The 12,659-nt window shown below is 38.2% G+C and overlaps 1 protein-coding gene across 2 annotated transcripts in view; it reads left to right on the top strand.

The window, feature by feature from the left end:
* Window positions 1-12,659, top strand: part of LOC137278153 (ras-specific guanine nucleotide-releasing factor 2-like) — an 802,775-nt gene that overhangs the window by 236,887 nt on the left and 553,229 nt on the right. For both annotated transcript variants that reach the window (XM_067810323.1, XM_067810322.1), the window contains one exon: window positions 1,986-2,102. In XM_067810323.1, the coding sequence (XP_067666424.1) occupies window positions 1,986-2,102 (117 nt within the window). The remainder of the gene's footprint in view (window positions 1-1,985; window positions 2,103-12,659) is intronic.

The raw sequence follows: 12,659 nt of genomic DNA, 5'->3' as shown, positions 1-12,659 counted from the left end.
TTAACAAGCTCAAAGATTTAGGGCCTGGTGGCTATCTATTGACTCTTGTTATTAATAAAGACATCCACAAGGAGGAATTTGTGACTGATTTCAATGATATAAAACATATTATAGCCAACTACCTAAACACCTACAGAAGACCTGAATACGACACTTAGCCCATATTCGAATATGTTACTCTAAAAATAGACCTTGATTGGTATCACTGTAGTTGGTGTGCTCTGCTACTAGCAGGTGTGAATGACTTTAACAATAATGTATATCACTGTTGCCGAAGAGCTGCCCTGCTGTGACCCACTTTAAGTGTAGTCTAAACCATCAGCCGACTGCACACTATGTGGCCTAGTTTTCCATTTAGACATTCAGTGTAGTCTAATGATAGACCACTGTGACATGGATCGTGTCAATTTTTGTGTTAAGTTTTTTGGGAAAGGGTCTAGATCTTTGTTAACGATATTTATGAGTAGTTTAAACAATAGGGGTCTCGTACCCCCATTGTTTATACTACTTATTATTTTAACAGTGCAGTGGGATATGATGGAGCATGACAGTTATGTTGCGAATTTCCCATTCTAAATGGAAACAAGTATACTATTTTCCAAGAAGGTAAATTTTGATTAACATTTTGCAGCACATTGCATATAGATGGATGTAGTTTTACAAGGCTTTCTGATTTAAAGGGTAGAGATTTTTTTTGTATGTTAGGGGCAGTCTATTATAAATTAGTTTGAATATTGTTATGAAAATAATTTAATAAAAAATCATGAGGTTTCCAAATAATTTTCGAGCATTGATAAATGTTTTATTAGCATTTCCATCATGTTTGTTGTGTTGATAGTAGTCATGTTGGTGTTATATATGTGGCGGGAGTTATTATAGGTGTTTATGGGTCTTTCTCTTGTATATTAGAGCGTCATTAACTAATCTGGGGCATATATATTATAAATTCTGGAAATATCAAATGTTTTTTTCAACGGTGTTTGTGGAGACAAAGGGTGATGGCTGTTGCTGGTTTGTGAGGTTTCCATTGCCATGACAGGCACAGCAATAGGTTGCATGCTCTGGAAGATTCCATTTCAAGGGTCGGGGTGGGGGACATGCCTTCTATTGGGAATATAAGGAGCTTGCAACTGGTGTTTTATTGCCAGAGTTGGTGACACCCAAGGATAGGTGAGCCCTTGTTTCAAGACGAAACAGCTTTCCCATGCAACTGCATCGTGAAAAAGTAGAGTTTGTTCCGAGACGATCAGTCCTTGTTTTGTGACTAAAAATAGATGACCCACCTCTCACAATGATGCATTTAAGTCTTAGGTGGACATAGGTGTAGGTAGCTGGGCGGGAAAGAAAGGCATTTAGTGTTTGGGATATATTTAGCAGAAGTATTTGTTTGGGAATGAGTTGCTGATAATATCTTTTAATTTTTTAAATGCACTTCCCAGCAATGTATTTTGTATTGTTTAGTTTGGGCTTTGTTTTCTCTCTCAATAAAATGGTGAAGTGAAATACCGTGTATGTCCTGAATCACAAGGCTGCATCCAGAAACTGGGGAAACAGCATGGGAAAGAATTCTGTTGATGGATGAATAGGTTTACATCCCGAGTGAACCCTCTTGTAGTAAACATACCCATGGGACATGAAAATACACACATATAGTGAAGTTACACAAGAAACACAGAACCACGCCTGTTACATTTATATGTGCAGTGAAGCACTGCAAAATCAGATGCTTCTTCAATTGAAAATTTTGATTATATTAATTGAGCAATGAAATTCGAGCATTTCATGTAGCCATTGTTTTGGCTCATCAAGGAAGTTAAGAGGATGTACACTTGTCCTCTTATCTTTTGACAGATTTGCCTCTGCCAATATATTCAAAAGTCACAAGATGTCACAGTCTGTTTTTCAGTTTATTAGCCAGTTGAACTCGTTTCTAAGTGGAATTCATTACCATGTGACTTTTAATTTTATTTTTCCTTGTAATGTAGGTTCTGGCTGAATACAAGCAGCGACCAGAATTTAACAACCTCCTACGTCGTTATGAAGAGAAGCCTGCTTGTGAAGGTCGCACTCTGGAAACCTTTCTCACATATCCTATGCATCAGGTAGAATTCTCTTTTGTCTCAATATTTGTACTGCAGAGTTAGTAATTCATTATGTTCCAACAGTTCTTATTCAAATAATGTCCATGAAGTAACTGACCTTCGCTATCATGTCACCTGAGCTCATTATGTGGTCCATAACTAGATTTTCATGTGAATCATTTCATCAAAACAAAATAAATTAATCCTGTAAGAAAAGTTCTTAGAGCTACAATTATTGTAAATCCTTAAGATCGCGATCTTAGGCTTCGGCTACAATCGCCATCCACTTGCACAAAGCGATTGTAGGCTAAGATCATTGTAAGTTACAATCAAAACTTACAATTGGTCAGAACCAATTGTAAGGAACTAAGATCATTGTAGTCAGTAGCAAAATGGCGTTCAAGTTGGTGTCAGTTTCATGCAAATCATTAGATTTATGTTTGGGGATTGCTTTTATATTGCATAAGACTGTATGATTTGCCTCGCCACTTCAGCAACACGGAGAATGCAACATCGATTTAACGTCTGAAATACCGTTATTTGAGGTAGCGAACAGCATCATTATGGAGTCGATATCATAGAGTACCGTTGCAGTAAAATCTGCCATGCCCAAATACAATGTATGCTATATTGTGACAGTGCAGATCTCCACATATATTTCTTTTCGATCAAAGACGTATCAATAATCTACAGTTGGTTAACATACAAATTTATGTTTCTTTTTGATGAGAGAATAGAGTTTTAATCTATGCATTCTAATACAAGTATTCTTCAAACAGGAAAATACACTTGCTGAGGCATGTGAAATTTGCGTAAAAAAGTTTTTTAAAAAAAAGAAAAAATAATTATCAACAAAATAGCATAAAGCAATTAACATACTGTAGATAAGTATTTAAGAACACATACAAAACACACAAAACACATGGAATAATAACGTTTTCATATTTCCCTGTCCATGCATTTTCCACAACACTCCCACTTTCATGTCACACTTTCATATCTTTACACATCTAATGCTTGTGGGATATATTTCTCGAAATAACACCAACCAGATGCCAAACACAGATTCATTGACAGCCGTATTGCAGAGCGGAAGTGGAGACAATCAAAATTAGAAGTTCACCGACAGATTTACAGATCCTGCAGAAACTGAGTTACACAAACTCATTAGGAAATCAAAAACCGAGTACTGCTCGAGAACGATCGCTGGATTAGAAAGTAGATCTGGAGCTATGCACAAGTTTCTATCATCTCTTCTCGGTATGAAAAAGGATGTTTGTTTACCCAAATCAGAGAGCCTACCTGATCTTGCAAATAGTTTCAATCGATATTTTGCCGAAAAAATATCTTACATACAAGATTGTGTTAGAAGTGAGATGAAGGACAATCAACACCTATCTACACGCCATTTTGATGCCCCTGTCATGGACGGTTTTCAGCCATTCACAGAAGTGGAAGTCTTGAAACTGATTAAGGATTGTAAGCCAACGACATGTGTCTTGGATCCTATGCCCACCAAATTGTTGTTGGAATTTCTTGATGTGCTCATTGTTCCAATAACTAAACTGGTAAATTTGAGTTTAACTTCAGGTGCGGTTCCTACACCCCTGAGGGAAGCAGTCATCAGACCATTGATCAAGAAAGCAGGATCTGATCCCAACGACTTGAAAAATTATCGTCCCGTCTCCAACTTACCCTTTCTATCCAAACTTGTGGAAAGGGCTGTGAAAGTGAGACTCAACTCTCATCTTACAGCGCATGGACTTAAGGAAAAGTTCCAGTCTGCTTATAGACCACGTCATAGTTCGGAAACAGCACTCATTCGTGTTATGAATGATTTGCTCTGCTCGGTTGACAGTGGAAAAATCGCCCTACTTGTACTCCTTGACCTGTCAGCCGCTTTTGACACTCTTGACCACCATACACTTTTGAAACAACTTGAAATTTCATTTGGAGTTACTGGAGTGGCACTGTCCTGGTTTGTTTCTTACCTCAGTGATCGACAGCAGTCAGTTATCATAAACAATCATTCATCTAAGAAAACCCCATTATCCTGTGGAGTACCTCAAGGATCCGTTCTAGGACCAGTGTTGTTTACACTTTACACCAGAGATCTTGGAGATGTAATCAGTACACATGATGTGAGCCACCACTTCTACGCAGATGACACTCAGCTGTCTGATTCATGCTATCCCAACACTGCAGAACAAATGTGTGAGCGACTGTCAGAGTGTACTGGTGATGTAAAGACATGGATGACGACAAATTTGCTCAAACTGAATGAGGCGAAGACCGAGGCGTTGCTTGTCAGCACTAAGAAGAATCTTCGTCATGTGATGACCAACTCACTCACAGTTTGCAACATTGTCATTCCATTTTCGAAAACAGTTAAAAATCTTGGGCTTCATCTGGACTCTGATCTCTCTATGAAAGCTCATATAAACACAGTTTGCAAATCCTGTTACTTCCATTTACGAAACATTAGCAGCATTAGAAGCTCCCTTACTACACCAGCAGCTCAAGCCCTAGTGCGATCGCTTGTTCTTTCAAAGATTGACTACTGCAATAGCATATTTTATGGACTTTCTGAAAAACTTCTGTCAAAACTCCAAAAAGTACAAAACTCTGCAGCACGACTTGTCTGCAAAGTTCCCACAAGGATCCATATAACACCTGTCCTGGAAACCCTGCACTGGCTACCAATTAGAGCCAGAGTTGAATTCAAGGTCCTGAGTCTTGCCTACCAGTGCTACCATCATACAGCTCCAGACTACCTTGTTGAGCTAGTCACCAAGTACAATCCTTCTAGAATGTTAAGATCAACAGACCAACACCTTCTCATTGTTCCCAGACAGAAATTACAGGCATTTGGATTTCGCTCATTCGGCTATGGTGCTCCACAGTCATGGAATCAACTCCCGATTGAACTCAAAATGTCTCCCTCCATTGACTCATTCAAAAGTTCACTGAAAACTTATCTTTTCAGAAAATATTACAATGTATAGCTTAAATTCCCTCAGATTGTTTTTCACCATCGTTCCAGCATAACCTCTGCCTTGCTTTGTAAATATTTGCTTGGATTCATTCAATGTAGCGCTTTGAGCATGCTTTATGTGTGGAATTCAGTGCATTATAAATACACATATTATTATTATTATTATTATTATTGAGAAATCATGGTACATTTAGGTGTTGTATCATTAGGAAATTTTGTTTTGTAATTTATGTTATCTTTATATTTTCATGAGTACTAGGTCAGTAACTCAAAACCCAAATATGTTAATGTACTTGTTTGTATTTCAATATTTTATCATAAAACGTGATATTTCTGTGGTTACAGTATGGCATTCTTAGTTCATAAATGATATTGGAATGTAGAAAAATTAGAGAATAGCCCACGAGGTACGAGTTACCATATATGTTTTCTTCCACGTTATCATTACAAAGATTTGAAGGGTTTTCTGGCTTGTTTTTTTTTTGTTTTGTTTTGTTTTGTTTTTTAGCTTTGTTTTGTTTTGTTTTCATGAAAAATCTGCAAGGTGCGATTAAGGAAGGAATGTCAGTTGCGTGCAGTAACCAGTTCCACGTTTTATTTGCGTTGCATGCTATGTGCACTTGAAGACAACTGTAGACAGGAGTCGGGTGTTAGAAATTTCTACCTCCAACGTTGAAGGTTCGATCTTAGTTAAGTTGCGATCTTTAATCCTTGCTGTCTTAAGATCGTCTTTGTGCAAGTGGATTAGGGCAATTGTATGGTGATTGTAAACTTGATTGTAGGGACCTAAGATTGATTGTAACTAAGATTGCTCTGTGCAAGCGAGCCCTGGTCATGATAGATGAAAAGATTCTACTTGGTTTTAGATATCAAAATCACATTGTAAATATGAAAAATAATCCAAAAATAGCCATTTTTTAGCCTACAGTTTGTACTCTAACTCTCTTGTGATCAACAGCTGAGTGTAAGTAAACTGTAAGCAAAGTATTTTTAAACTTATCCTATCTCACATTATTTAGCTCTCCTCTTCGACCATGTGTGGAAACATGCCATGAGCTAAGTGGAATCAAATCTTGTTGGACTCTGATCACCCAACCTCTGCCCCCACCCTGTCATTGGCACCTGTCAGTCGTCTCTATAAGGGTGCAGCTCACTCCGATGATCTGTGCCTGTCATTATCTTTCTTGTTGCTATGTCATGTCTGTTACCTTTATGCCGCGTCCCTGCATTATTTACCTAGTGGCGTCTCTTGATGCAGCTCTTCATAACTTGAGGAAGATTAACAATGGGTTCGCAGCTTCACGTTTCAGTTTAGTCTCTACTCATGTGCATGGCTTTTCAACGGTGATTGTTTCTCCTCCTGTGGATGATGATCTTGCATCGTTGGGATCCAAACAGGGCTTACTTGCTTTATTCCTGGTTTACCACCACACTGAAGCAGATTAAAACTAATCCGGTTTTACAGCAGGGGGGACATGTCATAAAGTGAACTCTAATTTGAGGTGCCACCCAAGCCAATAGGAGTGAGTTGAGTTAAGGTATGTTCAGGGTGTATGGTGAAGTGTACATTTTTTATTATACTGACACTAATTGATTGATATTTGATTAAATGTTCATGACATGTATTTACTGTTGTTGATTTTAATTTTTGAAAGGGGGTATAAATTGTCTCTGGTCAGTTATTCCACAATTGCAAAATGTCAAATGTACAGGTGAACTTGGAGTTTGTTCTTAACATGCATGGCGGGACCGGTGACTTCCTTTTAAGAACATTGTAACAGGGGCCATTCCAGCTGCCAGCACCAGATTTCCCCTTCCAAAGCGAACCATTCTTGATGACCCTCATGTACTCGTCACTCTGTCCATGGGGTTTCAACTTCTGATCGTGAGCAGTTGGGGTTTTGTGCCCAGCTAACAGGAGGGGAGGGGCTGCTTCCCTCCCCTGAGTATCTGACTGATGACATTCTCTATGTGACACTGCTCTTGTTTAAGGATATCCATGAAGCTGTATATATAGGGGTGTGTTTGTACAGCCTTATTCAGTAACATAACTGCTAAACATTAACACTCCTGTATTGGTCAAGTCTGTGTCCTCAAGAGCATGTAACCAGACATCATCGATGTCATTCAATCTGATGAGGGGCAAGATGGATGCACATCTAACTAGGCAATTCACAGATGGATTGTTTGCAAAGTCAGTCTGCAGTCCAATTGACGAAAGTGGAACAAGCAGGCCTTCAAGTCACAGTGGAAGATGTCTCTAGCGGCGTTCTGGGCGGCTGCCTCAAAGTCAGTCACTACCAAGGAATATTCTTAGGTAATGGCGAAATTCTGTTGCTTGAGAATTGTGAAGAAGCGATGGTAGGTTGTCTGCTTCTTGCCTGGTAATAGGGCATAGACAAGAGTTAACTCATACAAGCTGCTAGGTAGATATAAGTTCCAATAATGAAACGTCTTGGGTAATCTTTAACAAATTTGAAGTAGCATATCATAGATGATAATAGCATATACTAATATTATAGACTTACTATTTAGTTCCTCTTGATAAATTGATTGGATTGGTCTGCTGTTGCATTTGACCAGACCAGTAGTGTGGATGCAAGACACAAAAATCCTCAGCTCACACCAAAAGTTTATTCTGTATTCACAGTCGTCATTTCTTTCCTTTGGCTTGGGTGAGGTTCAGAAAACTACAACGCAAAAATAAAGACTTGCTTAAGTAAATGATTCCTAACATCACTTCATGAAAGTAAATTACTTCAACCTTTACAATTACAAAATATATCAATAAAATGTACAATTAACAAAACCTTAAACATTATCTCCATATTATGCATTGAAATGTCTTATAATAACAAACAATGCTACTCACATTTGTGTCCATGCCCACTACCATCTCTTGATACAACATGGAGGCAGTGACAAGCCATGTGCCTTGAGGAGCAACACTAACAATCAAGGGAAGTAATCTGTTTTTACAATCATAATACTTTTAGGAAACCTAATAACAGTTATAGCCTAGCTAGGCTTTCTGAACCTCATCTGAACTAAATTTTACATTGAAAATTACCACACTATTTTAATACTTTGTACTTTGCAACATTAATAGTATAACCTTTAGACAACAATTATCTTTAATGTATCAAATTATAAATTAATAGAAGAAAAAAATGTTTTCTGTATCAACAAGTAGCATATCATAGATTATAATAGCATATAATAATATTATAGACTTACTATTTAGTTCCTCCTGATGAATCAATTAGATTGGTCTGCTGTTGCATTTGACCAATGAATATTGTTGTATCTGCATCTCTTAACTCGTTTCCTTATTACACAAGATTCTGACTTCCATTAGGCATTCCAATCGTTCCCACTGAGCCTCTCACGAAAGCCAGCTACAACATGGCTGTGAAGTGGGGTTACAAGTCATATAATTATTTAAAGACAAACGAATGGGTCGACCACTACATGGCTTTCAACAACAGCAAGGAGGTTCAAAGAAGGTCCAGGTGATGATTGGAAAAAATTTATGCAGATTACATCGAAAGGATAGACTCATGCTTGTATTATCCGTTTAAATGATTCGATTAGAACGCACATGTGGGCTGTTCTGGGGGCTCAATCACAGACGCGCTTCGGTATCATGGGTAATGGAACCACATACGATGCGCAGAAACAGTTTTGGGCTAATATTGAGGATGCTATTGCATCTACCTAGTGCTATAAAACAATACCAGGGCATGTTACAATATGCCAGGTCAAAAGTCGACTCTGAGCGATATGCATCTGAGAATCAATAAAATAAGAGGCTACAACAATGAAATGATCATCGCCATGGCCAACCAAAAATTGGGTGTTAACGCTGACGTCAACGTCTCCCATGTTCCACCATCCACGCATACTGGTGAAACGGGTATATTGGCATTACCACCAGAGTCTAGGGTTAAAAAACCACACCCCAAGCCACAACCACCGCACATGCAGGCATCCAATCAGCAGCACATCGACCATAAAATACAGCTGGTGGTCAGAGGGGTCTTGAAACAAAACCCTCAGGAGACCAAACCCAGTCATAGTGGGTGTTTGTGCACTCAAGTGTAAAGACGGCTTCTGATTGGCTGGTTCATCTGCAGAGACGCTGATGGCTCACTGTGTGTACAGAAAAATGATTTGTTTGATGGGCATTTTAGAAGTATGGCCAGTCACAATAAAGTAAGATTCTTTATAGAAAATAGCTGTTTTTATTGTACTTGGTGCGTCATTTCAGTATGGATTTATATACCGTTGTCAAGCAAAATTATATACACTAGAAGAAGTTGTCATCCATAAAGAATGTATATAGAGATGTTGGGTTTCCGTCAGTTTCCGTCAGATCCAGTCATCCCAGAAAAATGGATGTAGTTTGTTTGGAACCCACAGATGTAAAAATTGTCATGTATACAACATATTTTTTTTTTTATGTAACGAGCAGATTATTTACTTGTTTGTGTACACAACCAAGATTAGACTACTGCTCACGACCTCATACTCCAGACAGGCATACTGTGAACTTTTTCCCACAGTGCTTGGGGAAATTTAGTGAATCGTTTTAACTCCAATTTCACAGGGGTTTTTTTCAAAACTTTTTTTTTCAACTTTATAGGTTGAAGTGGCATTTTTAATGATTTGTTTCAGTAAGGGCATACTGAAAGTTATCAGAATCTGCAAAGTTGTGTTTTACATTGCATGTGATTAATAGATCCAATTGTGATAAATATACAATTTGGATATATTTAGATTTTAGATATATAAGATATTTTAAAAAAAACCAGGGTTTTCTTTTACAAAATTAATGATAATATCCCTCAGAGCTGAAACATTTATCTTCTTGCCATTTTTTAATGAACTGGTCTGTTAGAATTCACTTTGTATATAAAACTAGAGATTGCAGAATATGCTGTGGGGTTTGCATATCACAATTCTGTCTAATAAGTGTTTTATGGAGTGTAAGCAAGGTATGCCATAGGATGTTCATGATCATGACTAATCTATTGTTATGAAACATGAGCTAATTTGATCATCTCAGTAGATGTGAGGTTATGCCAATAGGACAACATATTGACATGGATTCTTATATGCTAGCCACATAAAGAAACTGTGCATTGTTAAAATATTATACCAGTTGGGACATTGTGGTTTGATCCCGTGATGGTGTAAACATTGTTGAAATATGTTTGGGTGAATGGTCAAGGCAGTCATCACTGCAGTCTAAGACTTGTGGCAAAGCTGGGTCACCCTTATCCATCTGTCCTGTCTTGGCCTTGTTACATGTAGACAGTTGACTTTTTAGCCCCTGTAGGAGTACCACCCTGTTCATTTCGGTATGATAGTCTCAGCTGTCCTTGGATTTTGCCTTGAAAACTAGGGAGCAGCCAGGTAGAAATCCCTGAGTCTTGCAACCAGCATGGAGCACATGGCTGTGAAAAAGATCTAGCGAACCATTGTGTCCCTGTTGTATCTAAAACATTCACCCATGTTTCGTCTAAATATACAGACTCATAACCCTGAACAATTGTTTTGAATTGTGCATAAGAATTTGTTTTGTGCTTGCAACTTTGCTTGTCGTAAGAGGCGACTAACGGGATTGGGTGGTCAGACTCGCTGTCTTGGTTGACACATGTCATCGGTTCCCAAATTGGTTACTGGCTTGTCTGATCCAGACTCGATTATTTACAGACCACTGCCATATAGCTAGAATATTGCTGAGTGTGGCATAAAACTAAACTCACTCACTCTTATTACTCATCAACTTCTCATAATGCCAATCAAACAAATGATCACTGGATTGTCTAGTCCAGACTCGATTATTTACAGACCAACTCTATATACCTGGAATATTGCTGAGTGCAACGTAAAACTAAACTCACTCATGCTTACATTCTTGTGGAAGTATGTAACTTGTTATCAAGGGTGTAAATGTTTTGTTTTTGAAGGTAGCACAGAATGTTTGGTGGTTCATATGATCAATGCATTTTTCCAATAAATTAACTGATAGAACACATGTGTGGCAAGAGACAGAGTGAAAGGATAACTAAAATGATAGTGTAACAACACAGTAAACAACATTGTTATGTTATGTTCATATGGTTGTTTTGTGAACCACTGGCTTGAGATAAACCACAAGCAGGACCACTTAACATGACTTCAGTAACACAACAGACTTGTACATTGATAGATAAGTGTGCATGTCACCTGGAGATGGTGCTAGTGTACTCATATATAAAGTCTCACAAAAGCTGATTATTTGAAATATATTTTTGAAAGGAAACATGTAAATGGAAAGGTAGTTTTTATATCATCATATACTGAACTGCAAAAGAAACATCACCCTACCCAACTATTGCCAGATACGTTTCATCATAATTTTTGTTATTGTTTTTTCACTTTTTATATGTTAGCTAGACTGCCAACAGCTAGCTGTTTTGTAGCCCTCTTGCAATGTTGAAGAAAATTTGGTTAAATATTTTATATTCGATACAAAATGCATGTCCTCAAAATGCAGTAACTAAAGTAATGATGGGACCAATTTTTTTTGCGTATTTCATGAAAATGACAATGCACGTGCATCCTGAGGTGTCATCCCTACAAGAAGAACTACCAAATATACACCAAAACATTCATTTTACAACAGTAGTGATATGCCACAATTATCAAGGAAACAGAGGGGCCAAGCTTTAAGAAGACTGAATGAGGGCCAAACTGCAAGATATATTGTAAATCATTTTTCTGTTCATGTTTGAACAATATACCACATGCAGCAACGAGTCCAAGCCACTGGAAGCACAGGTGACCATCTTCAGAGTGGAAGACCACCTGTGACAATGTTGAGGCAAAATCGGCAGATTGTTTATCATCATCTGCAAATTTGTTTCACTTGGGCTACAGAAACTGCATGGACAACCACTGGCAATCACCAGAGACCAATCAGCTCTGACTGTGTGGAGGCGTTTAAGGCAGAGAAATGCCAGATGTCACAGGCTTTTTCGGCGTCCAATCATCACTGTTTGACATTGTCATGCTCGTCTCCAGTGGGCCACTCATTATCAGCATTGGCTTCAACATTACTGGCGAACTGTAGTCTTTTCTGGTGAAAGTTGGTATCTCAACGGCAGATGGCAGTGTTATAAGGGTCTTGGGTCCAAGTGAGGGTTCAGGTGAAATCCCTTATCTAATGGGCATGTTGGTCTGCTTGGGAGAAATTAACTCAACAAAGAGTTCGAAGTTACAAGAAGGTAATCACAATTTTAATAATAACAAGAATAGAATGGCCTCTCTGGCCACAGAGTCAGTTCAGCCTCTTGGCTGAAGGCTTGAGCTGTCCTATGGTGTGTGTCTAAACCCTTCAGCCCAATGCTTGGAATTGGTGACTTATTTATCTAAAATTGAAACAGAAAAAAGATTATGATTTGTTAAATGATACAAATTGGGTGTGTCCTATAATAGCCGTTGAAATACGTAATATACAGAGAGGGAGAGTGACCTACTTGAATGACAGACGGGAGTGCTCTTAATCCTATTAATCTTATCTCAAGTGGCATTAA

The sequence above is a fragment of the Haliotis asinina genome, chromosome 3 (assembly GCF_037392515.1).
Source record: "Haliotis asinina isolate JCU_RB_2024 chromosome 3, JCU_Hal_asi_v2, whole genome shotgun sequence".
NCBI lineage: Eukaryota > Metazoa > Mollusca > Gastropoda > Lepetellida > Haliotidae > Haliotis > Haliotis asinina.
The sequence above is the reverse complement of the archived record's forward strand: the minus strand, read 5'-3'. Positions and strand labels throughout refer to the sequence as shown.